General features: G+C 37.6%; 1 protein-coding gene across 1 annotated transcript; it reads left to right on the top strand.

Moving 5' to 3' along the window:
- Nucleotides 1-11,897: 11,897 nt before the first annotated feature.
- On the top strand, nt 11,898-18,469 carry LOC128658025 (gastrula zinc finger protein XlCGF26.1-like). Its single transcript, XM_053712468.1, has 2 exons — nt 11,898-12,138; nt 17,226-18,469. The coding sequence occupies exons 1-2, from the start codon at nt 11,898-11,900 to the stop codon at nt 18,413-18,415; spliced, it is 1,431 nt and encodes a 476-aa protein (XP_053568443.1). The 3' UTR covers nt 18,416-18,469.
- Nucleotides 18,470-20,622: the final 2,153 nt, after the last annotated feature.

Below are 20,622 nucleotides of genomic sequence, written 5' to 3'. Positions count from 1 at the left end.
CCAGGAGGGGGTGTCGGCAAATTCGGGGCTAGTGGGGATGGGCGGTTGGGGGAAGGTATAAATTGGGGTAGTAGGTCTTACCTGGGTCCCCAGAGTTGGTGAGGTGGCTTGGCATCTGGCCTGCTGGCGGGTAGTCACTGGGCAGGTGTCCGGAGAGGTATCCCCCACAAAGGCGGAGACGAGGTGGCCGAGGTTGTTTCCCAACAGGACCTCGGCAGGGATGTGGTGCATAACCCCCACTTCTACATTACGGGAGTCGGTTTTCCAGTCCAAATGGACCCAGGCTGTAGGGATCCTGAGTACATCACCTCCCGCTACCCCCACAGCAAGGGTTCGCCCAGTGCAGCCAGAGGGGGGGAACGAGGTGAGGCTGAATCAAAGAAACGGTGGCCCCAGTATCTCTCATTCCTTGTGCCGCCTGCCCGTTGACCCAGAAATCTTGCCGGTATTGTTGTCGGTTGTCTTGGTCCACTGAGCTGACATGTTGCAAGACACCCACTTCTTCTCCTGTCCCCTCAGCATAGGGGAGCTTGCTGTATGTGCACAATGGGCAGCGGCCTGATAGGTGCAGGCTTGAGGACTCCCCCACGAAGTTGGTGCAGGGTTTCTTGGCGGCTGAGCTGGGGGGTTTCTTTGTCTGGTTGGGCAGTTCCGTATAACATGTCCGGGGTGTCCACACCCATAACGCCCCTGGGAATTGCTGCCTCCGGCCAGGTAAACAGGGGACGACCGGGTCTGGTCCTGCTGAAAAGCTGTTGGGGGTTGAGCTGGGGCTGGATTAGAACGAGTTGCTGGCTGGAGGTCGGTGGCCGCCTGGCGCCGGGCATCCATATACTGATCAGCCAGGGCAGAGGCTTGGTCAGCTGTTCTGGGTCCCTTGTCCTTTACCCAGTCCCTTATCTCCGCTGGAGTGCGGTTGTAGAACTGCTCCAGGAGGACGAGTTGAACAGCTCTGTCTAGGATGGTGATGTGGCACCCAGTAATCCAGGAGTTCAAGGATCGAACTAAGTGGTGGGCGAACTCGGTATAAGGCTGCTCCTCTTGTCTTTGTGGCCTTAGCCGGTGAGCCTCCGGTGTGAGTCCATACCGGGCAAGAGGATACGCTCCTTCACCCAGTCATAGTTGTCTTGATTTCTGGAAGGGACAGTGTGGAAAGCCTCCAGGGCCCTACCGGACAGTTTCCCAATGAGTATAGTAACCCTGTCGGCATCAGTGACCCCATGCATCCGGCACGGGGTCTCGACCAGCTGTAGGTAGCGGTTGATATCCTCACTCTCATCATCCTGGAATGTTTGGAAAGCCCCGTGAGGTAGTTTCTTGGGCCGGGAAGGGGAGTCCAGGGGATCTGGCCTGACCCCCCCCCCCCATAGACTTCTGAAGCTCCAACATATGTACCTTGGTGGCTTCAGTCACTATCCGAGTAATGATCCATAGAGAGCTAGTTGCCACTGTATCTGCCGCTGAAGGTCGGACATTGTATTCCCTTGAGTGGAGGCTTTACTGGGCCGTCCCCCGCTTTGGTCGCTGTCCGAACCACCAGCCTGCTCGCTAGCCCGATCGTCCTCCATTAGTTTGGCTATGAGCACTGCCTTTGTCTTGTTGCCAGCAACTTTCCCTTTAGCCTGCAGCAAAGTTCTCAATTTTTCTTTCCGGAGCCCATGGTACTGCTCCATTCGGCTAGATCTTCAGTTGGTGGTTTGGACGTTCCAGGTAGACGGAAGCATCCCACCGCTGCCAACCAATGTGATGGATCCCCGGCTACACCGACTGGGTAACCGCCAAAGGGGTCCTTCCGCTGCCTGGAACAAGCTGTAATTTAGCCCAGGAAAGTGATTCTAGCAGGAGCCCACCTAAATGACTAGACAGACTAGCATTCAGGTGCAATAAGAACTGACTTTATTGGAACAAACACACATCTTTTATGCATACAACTCATCTTGATAAGACATGAGACAATGCCACAGTTTTCCCGCCATTCCCGCCCCTCCAGACAGGCTGGCACCGGCCATTGCTTCCATTGTCCTATAGATACCCAGGGTGGCGGTTTTCAGGGTGATCCCGGGGGAGCGGCGGCTTCTAGGGTGTCATTTTAAAGCTCTCGGTCCCGGAGTTATGCTGGTTTAAACATCCACCTGGAAGTCCAGGGAGTATAGGGGTTATAGGGGGAACCAGAACCCCCGGTTCCCAGGGGAGCTCCCTTCAGGCAATCAGTCCACCTCTGGCCCACCCTGAGAGGCAGCAAACCCCAGAAGAGCGGAGCTCTGGGACGAAGGGCCACTGGAGCGACCTGGGTCAAAGAGCACCTGTAATCCTGGATGATGCGGCTGACCGGTAGTTCAAGATGCCTGGCCGGCCGGCCGAAGGGAAAAGTGGCGGTCAGCGACCAGCTCTTCCAAGACATTCAATACACAAAACAACGAGAACAGAAGGTCTGGGGAATTGCGTTTGCTCTGAGGAGCCCAAAACCGCAGAGAGACAGCAGGGGTGGGCCATAGGGGGGTAAGGGATCAATCCCGGCAGCCCCGTATCCGTGACACTGACCATCTAAAGAAACCTCACCAACAGTACCCGCTGGGCAGTCTGTGCTTGTTAATAGACTTGTGCTTATTATACCTTAGGTATTCTTTTCCTTCTATAAACAGTCAGAAGCAAAACCACTGCATACAGCAGATAAGTTTTTAGTGCGTCAGCAACAACGTAAAAATAGAAATAAGAATGGAGAAAAAAAACTAATGGTACAACAGAAACAAGAAGATACTAAAAATGTGCCCAAATCCATTTTGAAGAAAAAGAATGCAAGAAAAGTTGCATTCAGTGCCTCTGAAGGGGATTCATCAGATTTGGAAGCAAATACAAACAGCAGTTCTTTTACTTCTCTTTGCTCCACTTCCTTTTTTCTTCTTCTCCCTCTTCTTCCCTCTCCTCTTCTCCCTCTTATTGTGTTTTTTTTTTACAGGAAACATCTGGGAAAGAAACAGGAGAGTGTCCCAGTGGCCCTTTTAAAGACACACATGGCCACACAAAAATAAAGAGACGTAGAAGAAGATGGAGGAAACAGAGGAGAAGGAAAATCCAAGAAGAAGAAAAAGGGACATCACTAATTGATATTAGGAGAACTAACTTTGAAGGACCCAGCATCATTTATTAAAATACATTTTGACAGATGTTGAAGAATTGGTGTTTTCAAAGTGGTTAGGGTTTGCTCCATCGAACAGATCCTCTAGCTTCACCACTCTACTAGATATAAATAAATTGTACGCAAATTATCTTTAAAGAGATGTTTTTATTTAACTAGTGGAGACTGAAGCTATGGAGAACTTTGAGAATAAATGTGAAAACAATGAGGCTAAAACTACTGTACCACATTTAAATTCAGTGATGCTTGTGCCATAGCCACTTTAAATGAATTATGGAGTGGAGATGGCACTGACATACCTTTTAGACATACTTCAAAACCCTTATAGACACAAATCTGATTTCTATCCTATTTTATTTCTTGCATATATGTGTGCTATTTCATTAATTAAAATTCAAGGAAAGGGTTAAACTTGCCCTAAATAGGTGTCCCTTACCTGTATGAATTAGCCTATGATTAAGCGCCACTAGAGGGCATGCAACGTGTCAGGGTGTTTTCCCCCCATGTCAGTCTCCTTGTCTTTGTAATGGATATGCTTTTTAAAAAATTTTTTAAAATGGATCTTTTTAACCTAACACACTGAGAAGTGCCTGCTTGCTCTATTCGTCTTGGATTCTTTTCCACCTCCCCAAAACCAGTATTGTTGACTATAATTTTGCAAAGACTTTTTACATGCTGTTTCTTTTAATTGCTTCAGTAAAGTTTTTCAAGAAAATACTTTTTTCCCTGTGTTTCTATTCCTGCATACTGAGTTCCACACACCTCCCCTCACCCTCACACCATCTATGAAAGAAAACATAATTTATGCTTATCTAATAAATTATTTTCTTTTATGGTGGTGAGAGTTAAAGAGGCCCGTCCAGTTAAATTTTTCTTAATTATAGTGGCAGTATTTATTTGCACCTGTTTATACGTTGCTTTGCGTTTCCTACCTTTCTGTTAGCCTTTCCTCTGCTCAACTATATGATTACACTAAGTTGTACAGGGTTGTGGGAGGGTCCAAAAGCTCTTGGAGTTTGGGATATCTTTGCCTTCTCCTAGTGGCAGTTATTTAATAAAGCACGGCTTGTGGACTCACCACCATGAAAGGAATTTATCAAGTAAGCATCATTTTTTTTTAATGTTTTTATATGAATGTATTACTGTTTTACATGTGTTTTGTGAAATTTATTTTTACCCTTGCACTTTACTTAAGGTCTCAGGTCATGCTAATTCTTTTGGCCCTATTTTATAACTTTAAACTTGTATGTCTGCTGTGCTATTGAGGGAAATGGACCAAGCGCCCTGGAGATACCTCTAGCTGTGTACAAAGGCCGCCTAGCCGGCCGAAAGATGAAGAATTGGATAGTGTGATGTACAAAGCTCCTAAATGAAAGGCTGAGGTGATAATGAATGAGAACGTACCTAATGAGATGTGTGTAAGAAGTTTAATCCTAACAAAGACACATAAAAGCATACAATAAAAACAGTGATAATAAAATCAAAATTATACAATAAAAATCAGTATGGATCCATGTGAACTGTACAGTAATTACAAATGACAGGTAAATAACAATAATTGCATATGAGAGGAAGCTCATAATTATTATTGCTCATGTGCAATAATTACAAGTGACAGGTGGAGTGCATAAAGTTGGTGTGAGTACCAAATATGAAGCTAGTGAGCAACAGTGGATGGCAAAAGTAAAAATAAAAATCCAGCAACAAATGAAATGCAAAAGTCCTGCAAATGTCCAAAAGTGAATTGTGTCAATTGGTCCTATGTGAAGAAAAAAGAGATCAAAAAATGGTTCCTTGGTGAAGTAAGACAAGTGAAAAAATCCAAAAAGTGAAAAATAAAAATAAAAAAACGATGAAAAAATATAAAAAAAAATTATAAAAAAATATGAAAAAATATATATATACAGTATATCTTCAATCAACAAAAAATGATGAAAACAATGTGAGAATAAGAATAAAAATAAATGCAGTGAGTGAATGTGATGTAGTAATCCTCAATGAAAAAAACAAATGTGGGGTGCTATGTACTTCTTGTATTTCATATATAGTTCTGCAAGTCCATGTAAAAAAATTAAAAATAATAGTGTAGATGGTACAGGTCTATTGAATAATAATAAAATAGTTCTTACCAGTTGTCGACACGTTTCGGCCTATATAAGGCCTTTTTCAAGACAGTAATAAAGTTGGGGCATCACTGGCTTTATATACGGTGACTGATCACATCATAAATGGTCATTTTGGCGCCAAAATAGTGATACGCCCACTTCCTGTTTAGGGAATTATGGGTTTTTGGGATGCATAAAGATTATTAGAAATAGTGATACGCCCACTTCCTGTTTAGGGAATTATGGGTTTTTGAGATGCATCGAGATTATTGAAAATATGGTTATAGCATAAAGCTTATAAAACATAGAAACAGAAAGGTAGCATAGATGCGTAGGTGCATGATCCTAATATAGTGATGTTAACATATGTATCACTGACCGTTCCATGTGTGTATGTTGATCGGCCGTGTCCATAGCGTCATTTCCGGTTTTGCTTTTACCGGAAATGTATATGGAAATAATTAAAAGTGATACATAGCTATCAGCAGTTAGGAAAAAGGAAATTCCAGTAGTTGAGAATGTCAGGAACATGATCCCGAACTGGTGACAGTGAAATGAGACCATAATGTGAGAACTTGTATATCTGGCTCCTAGTATGAGACCTCAGAGATAGTAGCATTTGGTCATGTAGAGCTGATCCGGAGGTATGGGGAAAAAACAGACAATCCAAAAAACAATTATAATAAGATTCAATTATAATGGGATTCCTTACAAAATAAAATTATAAACAAGTGAATATATTAGCCTCCTTCGTATCGTCATTTACGGTCCGGATAAGTGGCATTATTTCCGGGGCCGGAAATGTACAAAGGGAAATTTATACATCATGATCATAATCCCAAACAAGGAGGCGGGTGGATACATTGAATAGAGCCATAATATTAACTTTGTAGGTGGATACATATTACCTTTGAGAGTGGATACATAATATTAACTTGTAAATCCAAACACAAGAAATGTGTTTAAGTTTATACTTATAATAAAACATTAAAAATTAATAAAGTGAGATAAGTGCGATATAGAGTATAGGAGAGGGCTATTTTCGCTTGGTTGGTTAGAATCTACTCCAACATTTACTGGAGAAGATAATTAGATAAGACTTAACATAAACTGCCATGGAAATATGGCAATATATGAGATATAACTATGTGAAGATATAGGTGATGCTAGGATAGCCAACGGGGGAGTGTAGATGTCTTAAGAGACCATTCTAAAAACAGTGTCCTAGTCTTGTACTTGAACGGCCCATCACAGGTTAATTATTGTTGGGATGGTTGTATAATGGTGAAGAGGGAGGAAATGATAATAAAGGATCAATGGCCAGAGTCAATGTAATGAGGAAGGACACACCGCGTGATGTAGCCTGAGTGAAAAAGGTAAGAATTAAATATATCCAAAAGGGAGCAGACAATAGTCATACAGGTTGGTGAGAACCAGTCAATTACCAATGGAGCTAAATGGAGAAATGGCTCAAAGTGGGAATATGATTGAAACCTAAGAGACTGAATGCAACAAGTGGGTCCTAAGAGACTGAGTGTGACTGTGGACTAAATGTCGTCAGTCCTGACATAAAAAACTGAAAGATATCACAATCTATAAAGGGAATCATGAATGTACCCAGAAGACTAGTAAGGTTAAACATGTGGACTGGGACTATATATGAGAACCAGATTTAGATGGTTAAATATTTAAGGTGGTTAAATATTTAGGAGGTGGGCAAGATCTTCTTTGTTGTTAAGTCTTTTTGGATGTAGGCAATCTAACAAAAATATCCATTTTGATTCTGTAGTTAGAAGTCTTTTTTCATAGTCACCACCTCTCTAGTTTTTTGTCACCTTTTGTATACCCATAAACTTCAGATGTTTAATATTACCATGATGTTTGGTAGAAAAATGCTTATACATGACAGTGTCCATGTTTAATTTTTCTATCTGCTGTATATGTTCTCTTATTCGATCTTTTAGAGATCTCGATGTTTGTCCAATATACTGTAATCTGCATGAACATTCTATTAAATAGATTATTCCTTTATCTTGGCATCTAATTAGGTCATATATCTTATACTCCTCTTTTGTGTGGTATGATTGACATGTCTTGGTTTTTCTCCCACATTTGCAAGCCTTTAATTTTCTTTCCAAAGACATTGTTTGTATCTGACCTCTTTACCTTTTGTATACTTGGCGCCAATTTGTTTTTCAGGTTATCTGTTTTTCTATAGACAAATTTAGGCTGTTCAGGGAGTTTGTCTCCGATAAGATTGTCTTCTTTTAATAGCGGCCAGTATTTTTTTTAAAGATGTTCTCAATGTTACTGCTATATTCGGTTATCATTGGTATATTAATCAGTTCATCTGTAACTGCTTTGCTTCGATCTTTATATCCAATAAGTTCACTTCTTACAATCTCTGTTATCTCTGCTATTTTAAGATCTAGAAGTTTTTCAGAATACCCCCTTTCCATAAACTGGTTTTTCAATTGTATGGCTTGTTTTTCCCACTCTGTATTGTTTGAGCAGTTTTTTCTAATCCTCAGAAGTTGACCCTTAGGAATGTTATTTTTCCACTTTTCGTGGTGACAACTAAGATTATGAATGTAGTTGTTACTGTCTACTTCTTTAAAATGTGTGGATGTGTCCCATTCTCCATTGATAGTTTCAATTTTTAAATCCAAAAAGACAATATCTGTCTTACTCCATGTGTATGTAAATTGCAAATTAAACATATTTCTGTTCATGACCTCTATTGTGTATTCGAGGTCTTCGGATGTGCCTTTCCAAACAATCAGTATATCATCGCTATACCTACGGTATAGGACCAGGTCCACGTTCGCTGGGCATGACTCCCAGAAGATCTTCTCCCATCTACCCATGTAGAGATTCGCATAACTGGGCGCAAACCTGGTCCCCATAGCTGTTCCACAGATCTGCTTGTAGTATTTTCCCTCATTACAGAAGTAATTGTGGGTGAGGATAAACTTGATACTGTCCAGTATAAAATTGGCTTGTTCTTTAGGCAAATCAGCATCATTATCTAGAAAGAAGCTGACTGCTTCACAGCCTTCTTGGTGTGGAATACTAGTATATAAGGATGTGATATCACATGTTGCCAATAGATATCCTTCTTCCCAAGGGGTAGAATTTAGAATGTTGAGAACCTGTGTGGAATCTTTCAAAAATGAGGGGAGTCGTCTCACATATTTTTGCAAGTTCTTGTCCACATACTCCGAAAGATTACTAGTGAGTGATCCTACCCCGGAGATAATTGGTCTACCGGGTGGGTTATGTAGTGATTTATGTATCTTCGGTAGATGGTATAATATTGGTGTGATTGGGTATTTGACATCTAGATATTGGAATTCTTTCTCATTCAGTATTCCTTTTATTTTGGCTTCCTCTAGCAGGTTTTTTAATTCCTTCTGGAATATGATACCAGGATTGTTAAGGAGTTTCTCGTACGTTGATCGGTCACTGAGTAGTCGTTCATTTTCCTTAGTGTAATCATCTCTATTGAGGATTACAATCCCTCCTCCTTTGTCAGCAGGTCTAATGGTTAGCTGACTGTTTGTTTCAAGTGTCTTGATGGTCTCCATCTGTTTTTTTGATAAGTTACGTTTTACATTTCTCAATCTTTTGGGATTAATATTTCTAATCTCCTTACTGACCATGGTATCAAACGTCTCAATAGCGTTCCCTTTCATGGCAACGGGATAAAAGGTGGACTTTGGTTTAAGGTTGGTATGTAAAAACTTATAAACTAAAAGAAACGGGAACCCTAAAAATAGCTCAGCTGCCTCGGATAAAGTGAAAATCCCAATCACTTTTGAAAATACCAAATTAAAAATAACAATTCAGAGGGCACTCTACATAAGCAGCTATATATTGAGAGATCAGATAAATATACTTCAACAATATCAAAAAATATATAATAAATGAGTAATTTAATATAAAATAATTAAAAATGTTCTACATAACAAACCACTGGTGGTGTATATTACACAAAAAACATAGTATAAATGAATTATCTTATAAAGATTTTATCTAAAAAAATGTACTTAAGACAAGCAAAAACAGATTATTTATGAACAATTCAGAGCAAATTCATCAGTCCTATTAGACAGTTCAAAGAAAATTCTGTAGTGTAAAAGAAAGGTATTTGGAGCAAATGCTACTGCAGTCCAAAAAAGTGTTTGGAACCAATGTTCCGGTTTAATGTAAGGGGGTAGGGTGGAAGTTCAGCTGTAATTAATTGGTACACTTCTCATGTATCTGCTGAGTCCGTGACTCCTTCCCAGGATACAAAATCGATTTTTCTCCGCTATTTATCAAATGTGACTGAGCTTACCCGGGGATCCGGTGCTTATTGTATTACCTCCTGAGGCTCTACCCTTCCTTGCTGAGTTACGGCGTCTTAGTTGTGATACCTCCCGAGGTTCCACCGTTCTCCACTGAGGGTAGCTTGTTCCGGGTCATGTGTCCAAATCACAGGACCTTGAAGAACCAATGAATGAAGCGGATTGCCGGGTTTTATGAAAGCAGGTTTTTCAATAAAGTAAAGTTGGTGTACAAAGTATCCAGTATAGATGTATCGTAATCTTTGGAAAGAAAAGTTTATCAGAGCGCTCTGATTTGAGTAGATGAAACGATGATGAAAAGCTGTACTCAGCTGTATATTTTTTGATATTGTTGAAGTATATTTATCTGATCTCTCAGTATATAGCTGCTTGTGTAGAGCACCCTCTGAATTGTTACTTTTAAATATGTAAAAACTTATCTTGTCCCATATTGGTATAGCTCCTAGGTGCCAAAGTTTCCATTGGTGGTCTCATAAAATATCTTTTAGGGTTAATTTCCTTATGAATTCTTTTGTATTCACATAGGATTGAAACTTATCCAAACTCCTGGCTGGAGCGAATGTGAGACCATAGCCTAGTACTTGCCTTTCAACTTCTGTTAAGATGTGTGAACTCAAGTTGAAGATTCCATCTTTTGTTGTCTTAGCAACCTGGTTAGGAGGTGTAATCTTTTCGTCCTTCTTTACTCGAATACCACCTCTTTTACCTCTATGAGCTTTCTTTTTGGGTTTGTAGGAATAGTGTCTCTTCAATTCATGTCCTTTCTTCTTGTGTGCACTATCGCTTTGTTTTTCACTACTGGTTGATTCAGTTCTAAAAAAGATGAGGATGAAGGTATTTGGTTTAAAGATGTAGTGTCTGTTTTCTGAAGATCACTATTCTTTTCGATAAGGACTATTCTGTCCTTCACATTAGTTTCAACTATTTCTTGGTTTATAAGAATATCATCATTCTTTTTGTCTATCTCTCTTTTAAGCTTCTTAGTTTTTTTTATAATTGCTTCCTCTCTGACTTTCGTCACTCTTTTGACTAAGTTAGCCTTTCTCTCTGTGATATCAGTCGCAGAGCTTTCCAGGTTCAACAGTATTTCTTCATCTTCCCTGATATTATTATCAGTCTGTTTAATAAGTTCTTCTCTATAATCAACAATAATATTCATTAGTGTTCTAGAAACTAAAGTGAGGGCTTCAGCCCATCTTGTTGAAAATTTTAAATCAGAAATAGGGAATGCACATTCTTTATGTACCATTAGGCCCTTTTGGATAATGTTAAGTTCTAGACATTTCTTTAAAAATGAAATGTCTGTCTTGTATTTAACTTCGGATATTAATAGTGTTTCTAATTCTTTAAACAAAGTGTGTGTGTCTATACAGTCCTCCTCTTCACCATCTTTTGAAGTGTAAGGGGTGTCTAGATTTATCTCCTGTCTAAGTATGGTTAGAGATTCCATAATATATGTTGGAAATATCCTGGCAGCTGTAGGTCTGGGCTAGGGGAAAGAGATGTAGACACTCCAAGACAGACGTACAATAGGAATGACAGATATTGGGATAGAGACACAGACAAGACACCATATGCCACAGAGACACGTCCAGTCATTCGAGGTAGAGGACACCAGGAACGTGATAACCACAAGAGGGAAAGAGAAAATAATAATACTGTTTAACAGAATGAACAAGTCCTTATCGAAAAGAATAGGGATCTTCAGAAAACAGACACTACATCTTTAAACCAAATACCTTCCTTTTTTAGAACTGAATCAACCAGTAGTAAAAACAAAGCGATAGTACACACAAGAAGAAAGGACATGAATTGAAGAGACTCTATTCCTACAAACCCAAAAAGAAAGCTCATAGACGTAAAAGAGGTGTTATTCGAGTAAAGAAGGGAGAAAAGATTACACCTCCTAACCAGGTTGCTAAGACAACAAAAGATGGAATCTTCAACTTGAGTTCACACATCTTAACAGAAGTATAAAGGCAAGTACTAGGCTATGATCTCACGTTCGCTCCAGCCATGAGTTTGGATAAGTTTCAATCCTATGTGACTACAAAATAATTCATAAGGAAATTAACCCTAAAAAGACATTTTATGAGACCACCAATGGAAACTTTGGCACCTGGGAGATATACTAATATGGGACAAGATATGTTTTTACATACCAACCTTAAACCAAAGTCCACCTTCTATCCCGTTGCCATGAAAGGGAACGCTATTGAGATGTTTGATACCATGGTCAGTAAGGAGATTAGGAATATTAATCCCAAAAGATTGAGAAATGTAAAATGTAATTTATCATAAAAACAGATGGAGACCATCAAGACACTTGAAACAAACAGTCAGCTAACCATTAGACCAGCTGACAAAGGAGGAGGGATTGTAATCCTCAATAGAGATGATTACACTAAGGAAAATGAACGACTACTCAGTGACCGATCAACGTACGAGAAACTCCTTAACAATCCTGGTATCACATTCCAGAAGGAATTAAAAAACCTGCTAGAGGAAGCCAAAATAAAAGGAATACTGAATGAGAGAATTCCAATATGTACATGTCAAATACCCAATCACACCAATATTATACCATCTACCGAAGATACATAAATCACTACATAACCCGCCCGGTAGACCAATTATCTCCTTGGTAGGATCACTCACTAGTAATCTTTCGTAGTATGTGGACAAGAACTTGCAAAAATATGTGAGATGACTCCCCTCGTATTTGAAAGATTCCACACAGGTTCTCAACATTCTAAATTCTACCCCTTGGGAAGAAGGATATCTATTGGCAACATGTGATATCACATCCTTATATACTAGTATTCCACACCAAGAAGGCTGTGAAGCAGTCAGCTTCTTTCTAGATAATGATCCTGATTTGCCTAAAGAACAAGCCAATTTTATACTAGACAGTATCAAGTTTATCCTCACCCACAATTACTTCTGTAATGAGGGAAAATACTACAAGCAGATCTGTGGAACAGCTATGGGGACCAGGTTCGCGCCCAGTTATGCGAATCTCTACATGGGTAGATGGGAGAAGATTTCTGGGTGTCATGCCCAGCGAGCGCGGACCTGGTCCTATACCGTAGGTATATCGATGATATACTGATTATTTGGAAAGGCACATCCGAAGACCTTGAATACACAATAGAGGTCATGAACAGAAATATGCTTAATTTGCAATTTACATACACATGGAGTAAGACAGATATTGTCTTTTTGGATTTAAAAATTGAAACTATCAATGGAGAATGGGAGACATCCACACATTTTAAAGAAGTAGACAGTAACAACTACATTCATAATCTTAGTTGTCACCACCAAAAGTGGAAAAATAACATTCCTAAGGGTCAACTTCTGAGGATTAGAAAATAACTGCTCAAACAATACAGAGTGAGAAAAACAAGCCATACAATTAAAAAACAAGTTTATGGAAAGGGGGTACTTTGAAGAACTTTACAGTTTACAGATGAACTGATTAATATACCAATGATCACCGAATATAGCAGTAATAGACATTGTCATTGAGAACATCTTTAAAAAATACTGGCCGCTATTAAAAGAAGACGATCTTATTGGAGACAAACTCCCTGAACAGCCTAAATTTGTCTATAGAAAAACAGATAACTTGAAAAACAAATTGGCACCAAGTATACAAAAGGTAAAGAGGTCAGATACAAACAATGTCTTTGGAAAGAAAATTAAAGGTTTCTACCCATGCCCGAACTGTAAGGCTTGCAAATGTGGGAGAGAAACCAAGACATTTCAATCATACCACACTAAAGAGGAGTATAAGGTATATGACCTAATTAGATGCCAAGATAAAGGAATAATCTATTTAATAGAATGTTCATGCGGATTACAGTATATTGGACAAACATCAAGATCTCTAAAAGATCGAATAAGAGAACATATACTGCAGATAGAAAAATTAAACATGGACACTGTCCTGTATAAGCATTTTTCTACCAAACATCATGATAATATTAAACATCTGAAGTTTATGGGTATACAAAAGGTGACAAAAAACTGGAGAGGTGGTGACTATGAAAAAAGACTTCTAACTACAGAATCAAAATGGATATTTTTGTTAGATTGCCTACATCCAAAAGGATTTAACAACAAAGAAGATCTTGCCCACCTCCTAAATATTTAACCACCTTAAATATTTAACCATCTAAATCTGGTTCTCATATATAGTCCCAGTCCACATGTTTAACCTTACTAGTCTTCTGGGTACATTTCTTCATTTAGCTCCATTGGTAATTGACTGGTTCTCACCAACCTGTATGACTATTGTCTGCTCCCTTTTGGATATATTTAATTCTTACCTTTTTCACTCAGGCTACATCACGCGGTGTGTCCTTCCTCATTACATTGACTCTGGCCATTGATCCTTTATTATCATTTCCTCCCTCTTCACCATTATACAACCAACCCAACAATAATTAACCTGTGATGGGACGTTCAAGTACAAGACTAGGACACTGTTTTTAGAATGGTCTCTTAAGACATCTACACTCCCCCGTTGGCTATCCTAGCATCACCTATATCTTCACATAGTTATATCTCATATATTGCCATATTTCCATGGCAGTTTATGTTAAGTCTTATCTAATTATCTTCTCCAGTAAATGTTGGAGTAGATTCTAACCAACCAAACGGAAATAACCCTCTCTTATACTCTATATCCCACTTATCTCACTTTATTGTTTTTTAATGTTTTATTACAAGTATAAACTTAAACACATTTCTTGTGTTTGGATTTACAAATTAATATTATGTATCCACTCTCAAAGGTAATATGTATCCACCTACAAAGTTAATATTATGGATCTATTCAATGTATCCACCCTCCTCCTTGTTTGGGATTATGATCATGATGTATAAATTTCCCTTTGTACATTTCCGGCCCTGGAAATAATGCCACTTATCCGCACCGTAAATGACGATACGGATGAGGCTAATATATTCACTTATTTATAATTTTGTAAGGAATCCTATTATAATTGAATCTTATTATAATTGTTTTTTGGATTGTCTGTTTTTTCCTCATCCCCTCCGGATCAGTTCTACATGACCAAATGCTACTATCTCTGAGGTCTCATACTAGGAGCGAGATATACAAGTTCTCACATTATGGTCTCATTTCACTGTCAGCAGTTCGGGATCATGTTCCTGACATCCTCAACTACTGGAATTTCCTTTTTCCTAACTGCCGATAGCTATGTATCACTTTTAATTATTCCCATATACATTTCCGGTAAAAGCGAAACCGGAAATGACGTAATTTGCCTATACCGGAAATGACGCTATGGACACGGCCGATCAACATACACACATGTAACAGTCAGTGATACATATGTTAACATCATATGCTACCTTTCTGTTTCTATGTTTTATAAGCTTTATGCTATAACCATATTTTCAATAATCTCGATGCATCTCAAAAACCCATAACTCCCTAAACAGGAAGTGGGCGTATCACTATTTCTAATAATCTCTATGCATTCCAAAAACCCATAATTCCCTAAACAGGAAGTGGGCGTATCGCTCTTTTGGCGCCAAAATGACCATTTATGATTTGTTCAGTCACCGTATATAAAGCCAGTGATGCCCCAACTTTATTAGTCTTGTAAAAGGCCTTATACAGGCCAAAACGCGTCGACAACGGGTAAGAACTATTTTAATATTATTCAATAGACCTGTACCATCTACACTATTATTTTTTATTTTTTTACTTGGACTTGCAGAACTATATATGAAATAAAGGAAGTATATAGCACCCCACCTTTGGTTCACATTGTTTTCATCATTTTTGTTGATTGAAGATATGCTGTATACATATTTTATTTTAGATTTTTTTATATATATATTTTCATCATTTTTTTTATTTTTCACTTTTTGGATTTTTTCACTTGTCTTACTTCACCAAGGAACCATTTTTTGATCTCTTTTTTCTTCACATAGGACCAATTGACACGATTCACTTTTGGACATTTGCAGGACTTTTGCATTTCATTTGTTGCTGGATTTTTATTTTTACTTTTGCCATCCACTGTTGCTCACTAGCTTCATATTTGGTACTCACACCAACTTTATGCACTCCACCTGTCACTTGTAATTATTGCACAGGTCTACCTTCCTCTCATATGCAATTATTGTTATTTACCTGTCATTTGTAATTATTGTACAGTTCACATGGATACATGCTGATTTTTATTGTATAATTTTGACTTTATTATCACTGTTTTTATTGTATGCTTTTATTTAGGTACGTTCTCATTCATTATCACCTCGGCTTGTCATTTAGGCGCCTTGTAAATCCCACTATCTATGTCTGCTGTGCTAAACCTTCTCTGGTAAATTTGTTTTAACATGGACTTGTAAAATATGAATTTGTGCTCTAATTTTAGCGTGGTCCAGCTAAATCACACCCGCACTATTATTAGTGTACCACTTGTAATCTGGATCGAAATCTGGTATTGTCTAAAAAGGTTTAAATTGTGGTTTAAATTGTCATACTTTTTAAAGTCGATATTGCGTTATGTTTACATAACATTACAGATAATATTATTTGATGTCTTATTATTTGGTAAACTATGAACATTTGTCTTTAAGTCTATTTTATAAACAAGATAAACATATTTTAAGTTTTGGATTAGATAAAAGAAACACTATCTTTTGTAATTTAATATACTTCTATGTCACCATGTGGTTAGTGAAAGATATGATGTGATAAATCATACATTAAAATAGACTTGAAAATGTTTTTGTTATGCTGTCGTTGCTTTTTAAATATGTTAATGAAACACATTTAGTATAACTAAGCTGTTAGCAAAACAGGGTAACAGCCGCACAAAAAAGGCTTCAGGGAGAAGGGCTGTTACAATAAAAAAAGAAAATTTTATTGAAACATTTTAAAATCAGGTACGTGGCAGGCAAAACATCCTGACTAGTTTTGTGCTCTCAGGAGCACTTAATCATAGTTTCTTATAATTAAGTGCTCCTGAGAGCACGAAACTAGTCAGGATGTTTTGCCTGCCATGTACCTGATTTTAAACTGTTTAAATAAAATTTTCTTTTTTTATTGTGACAGCCCTTCTCCCTGAAGCCTTTTTTGTGCGGCTGTTACTCAGTTTTGCTGATATATTTTCGGTGGTCCTGGCCGTTTTTACAGCCTGCACCTAGCTAAGTTTGGATGGACTAGTCCTGTTATTGCTCTACATTGTAATACAGCCTCACTTTGGATCTGCAGCGGCGGATGGTGTGTTTGAAAATTAAGCTGTTAGCTTGATTTACAAAAGAAAGGTGGTTTTTTTTTCTTAATTGTAGGGTGTTTTTATCTACATAATTCTTGTTTATTTTGTAACATCTGTACAATATTAAGATCTGAGAACGATGCAAAATATATTTTGTTCCATGATTAATTGCTTTTTTATGTATATTTTGCTATGAAATAAAAAAATATTCTTTAATGTCTTGTAAACAGCCCTTAAGCCTTAGCAGGACGCTGGGGAAATGTGTAGTGGTTATAGCCTGCACTTATTTAGAATAATTAAAATATCCTCAAAATATAATAATGATGTCATTAATTAATAACATTACTCCTATTGTATTTATCATCCACAGGTGAATTTACAAACTGCAGTAATCCTAGTCATGGGGAAAATACAGATACATGTTATAAACGTCAAAATCAAAGAAGCCACATCGGAAATTTATGTTCTGAATATGGGATATGTTTTACCAAGAAAACAAATCTTTTACATCAGAATCTTCATACAGAAGAGAAAGCATTCTCATGTACTGAATGTGGGAAATGTTTTACTGCTCAATCAACTCTTAATAGGCATAAAAAAATTCATACCGGAGAGAAAGCATTTTTATGTTCTGAATGTGGGAAATGTTTTGCTCGGAAAACACATCTTATCACGCATCAGAAAATTCATACAGGAGAGAAAGCATTTTCATGTTCTGAATGTGGGAAATGTTTTATTCATAAATCAGCTCTTAATAGGCACCAGAAAATTCATACAGGAGATAAAGAATTTTTATGTTCTGAATGTGGGATATATTTTATTGATAGATCAACGCTTGATAAGCACCAGAAACATCAAACAGGAGAGAAAGCATTTTCATGTTCTGAATGTGGAAAATGTTTTATTCATAAATCGGCTCTTAATAAGCACCAGAAAATTCATACAGGAGAGAAAGCAATTTCATGTTCTGAATGTGGGAAATGTTTTTTTGGTAAATCAGCTCTTAATAGGCACCAGAAAATTCATACAGGAGAGAAAGCATTTTCATGTTCTGAATGTGGGAAATGTTTTGTTCAGAAAACATATTTTGTTATGCACCAGAAAATTCATACAGGAGAGAAAGGATTTTCATGTTCTGAATGTGGGAAATGTTTTGCTCGGAAATCATATTTAGTTAAGCACCAGAAAATTCATACAGGAGAGAAAGCATTTTCATGTTCTGAATGTGGGAAATGTTTTATTGATAAATCAAATCTTAATATGCACCAAAAAATTCATACAGGAGAGAAAGTATTTTCATGTTCTGAATGTGGGAAATGTTTTGTTTGGAAACGAAGTCTTGTTTTGCATCAGAGAATTCATACTGGAGTAAAAGCATTCTCATGTACTGAATGTGGGAAATGTTTTACTGATCAATCAACTCTTATTAGGCATAAAAAAATTCATACCGGAGAGAAAGCATTTTTATGTTCTGAATGTGGGAAATGTTTTGCTCGGAAAACACATCTTATCACGCATCAGAAAATTCATACAGGAGAGAAAGAATTTTCATGTTCTTAATGTGAGAAATGTTTTTATTGATAAATCAACTCTTATTATGCATCAGAAAATTCATACAGGAGTGAAATCATTTTCATGTTCTGAATGTGGGAAATGATTTTCTCGGAAATCAAATCTTGCGTCACATTGAAACATTCATACAAGATAATTATTTTGTGGGGAGAATCCACAATCCATTACTCCTGGGAATTAATCTTCTCTACCTCTAGGAGGAGGCGAAGATTCCCAAACCCCTAGAGCCCTAAAAAAAACTCCCACCTCACACATATCTCAGTCTTTAAAAAGATATGAAGAAAAAGAGAGGCGCTTGTGTTTACCTGTTTGGCAGGTAAAACAGCTTATATTCACCCACAACAGGGTACTCGTATACAGGAACACTTTGGCTCTAATACTAGAGCTGGTATGGATTGCCAACAGGAGAAGCTCCACAGAACTCAGACAAGTAACAAACGACCCACAGAGACTTCCACAATGAGCAGAGCCGGTCCCAGAGATGATGATTGGAAGGTTTAAAAGTATGGCACTCAGCAAAGGTTCCAATGTAGGTTAAAAATAGAATTTATTTAAAACAATAAAATCAGGAACCATAAGGTGGTCATAAAGTGACCCTCCTTATTTAAATGCGACGCGTTTCTCAGCACCAACGCTGTTTCATCAAGCATATAAAACATACTGATAATAGCTCTAATATATACCAACCTTACCAATTAATGCAATTTATAAAATAACATACACCTGAGAATCTCCCTCTGAGGGGTAGGTTCTCAGCATTTTAACCCTTCGTTTATAATAAATATTTCTCATTAAGAAGGAATCTTTATATAGGATATGAATATGTAGTATAAGAATTACTGTGGCGATTTTATAAACTGAAATTAAATGTTCCTAAATTATCATAATCTGAGTTCAATTGTGGCCTCTAACATATCAGGAATGAACTCTCTAGTGCAAATATGTAAATGTAAAGAATCACTGTAATATTCGTCAATATGGACTGGTGGAATTTTACCTGGTTTATCTAAAGGGGAAATGCGTGTTTTAAATGTATATTTATAAAAGGCACAACTCTATACTTACATATCATTTTGTCTGTGGCAATGTCGGGGTGGCTATAAGCGTGACGTCAGTAAAACTACCACCAATAAAAATGTCTGCAAAATCCAAACAGAGCGTAGGATCAAGTGACTATGTAATCACGTCTCATTCTAAGGAAAAGAGACTGTTGAGCAAATGTGGGCGTGTCATACCATACTATTGGAGGACTGATACGGTATTAGAAAAAAACATATGACATACTAAAAATAGAAAAGTACATTTAAATGCAGTCTATGAAGGATTATAATAATAATAAATAACATACAATCCTCCTAATAAAAATATATATACATATGGAAACATTGTCAATGGTAACACCTACAAATAAATATAATACGTCTAAACAATATAATTGTAAATAGAGGGGCTATTGTATTCCCATCAATCTTATTGAATTTACAAAGTGTGAATATGAGTGTAGATGATTTCTAAGTGGCCCTACTAATAAAAGGGTGTATATTCTTATATCCTTAATCTAACAAAAAAGATAAGTGCTATGTGTCTAACCAAATTATAATAATAATATAAGGACTAAAATAAATCTAAAACCAGAGAAATATATACATATAAACTCCAGTGTACAAAGCAACATTATAATTAATTGAAAGCAGCAGAATCTATTACTTTGTTGAGACCTTTAGGGAACAGAGATTGAAACTTGTATATCCAAAAGGTTTCTCTCTTAATTTAATGTATCTATTATATTGGTGGGATGAGGGAATGTGTTCAATGGGAGTAATGTGATAACTACATGGTTCTCCAAGTTGTGTCTGCACATAATGTCTAGGTATACTATGGTTAAGTAACTTCTTTTTCACATTTTGCAAATGATCACTCCATCTCGTGCAAACTTTTTGAGTCGTGCGACCTAAATATTGTAGGCCACATTTGCATGTCGATGCATATATTACAAAAGATGTATTACAGGTAATACGACTTTTAATCCTGAATACCTCTCCAGTAACATTTGCAGTGACAGTAACTGTTTAAGGTGTAATATATTTGCACATAGAACATCTAGGATGGCCACATCTATGAATCCCTGAAGATGTCTTGTTAGATGGCTTTCTCTTCATTTTTTTGGACATTACTATCTTGCTTGGTGCACGTTT

Source organism: Bombina bombina, chromosome 4 (genome assembly GCF_027579735.1).
Source record: "Bombina bombina isolate aBomBom1 chromosome 4, aBomBom1.pri, whole genome shotgun sequence".
Lineage (NCBI taxonomy): Eukaryota > Metazoa > Chordata > Amphibia > Anura > Bombinatoridae > Bombina > Bombina bombina.
Note: the sequence above shows the minus strand (reverse complement) of the source record. Positions and strands in the feature narration are given on the sequence as shown.

Excerpts from the sequence above, each read along its gene's own strand:
- LOC128658025 (XM_053712468.1), top strand. The coding sequence starts at position 11,898 with ATGGAGACCATCAAGACACTTGAAACAAACAGTCAGCTAACCATTAGA. Across the intron at positions 12,139-17,225 it reads GAATGAGAGAATTCCAATAT|GTGAATTTACAAACTGCAGT; the intron begins GTACATGTCAAA and ends TATCATCCACAG.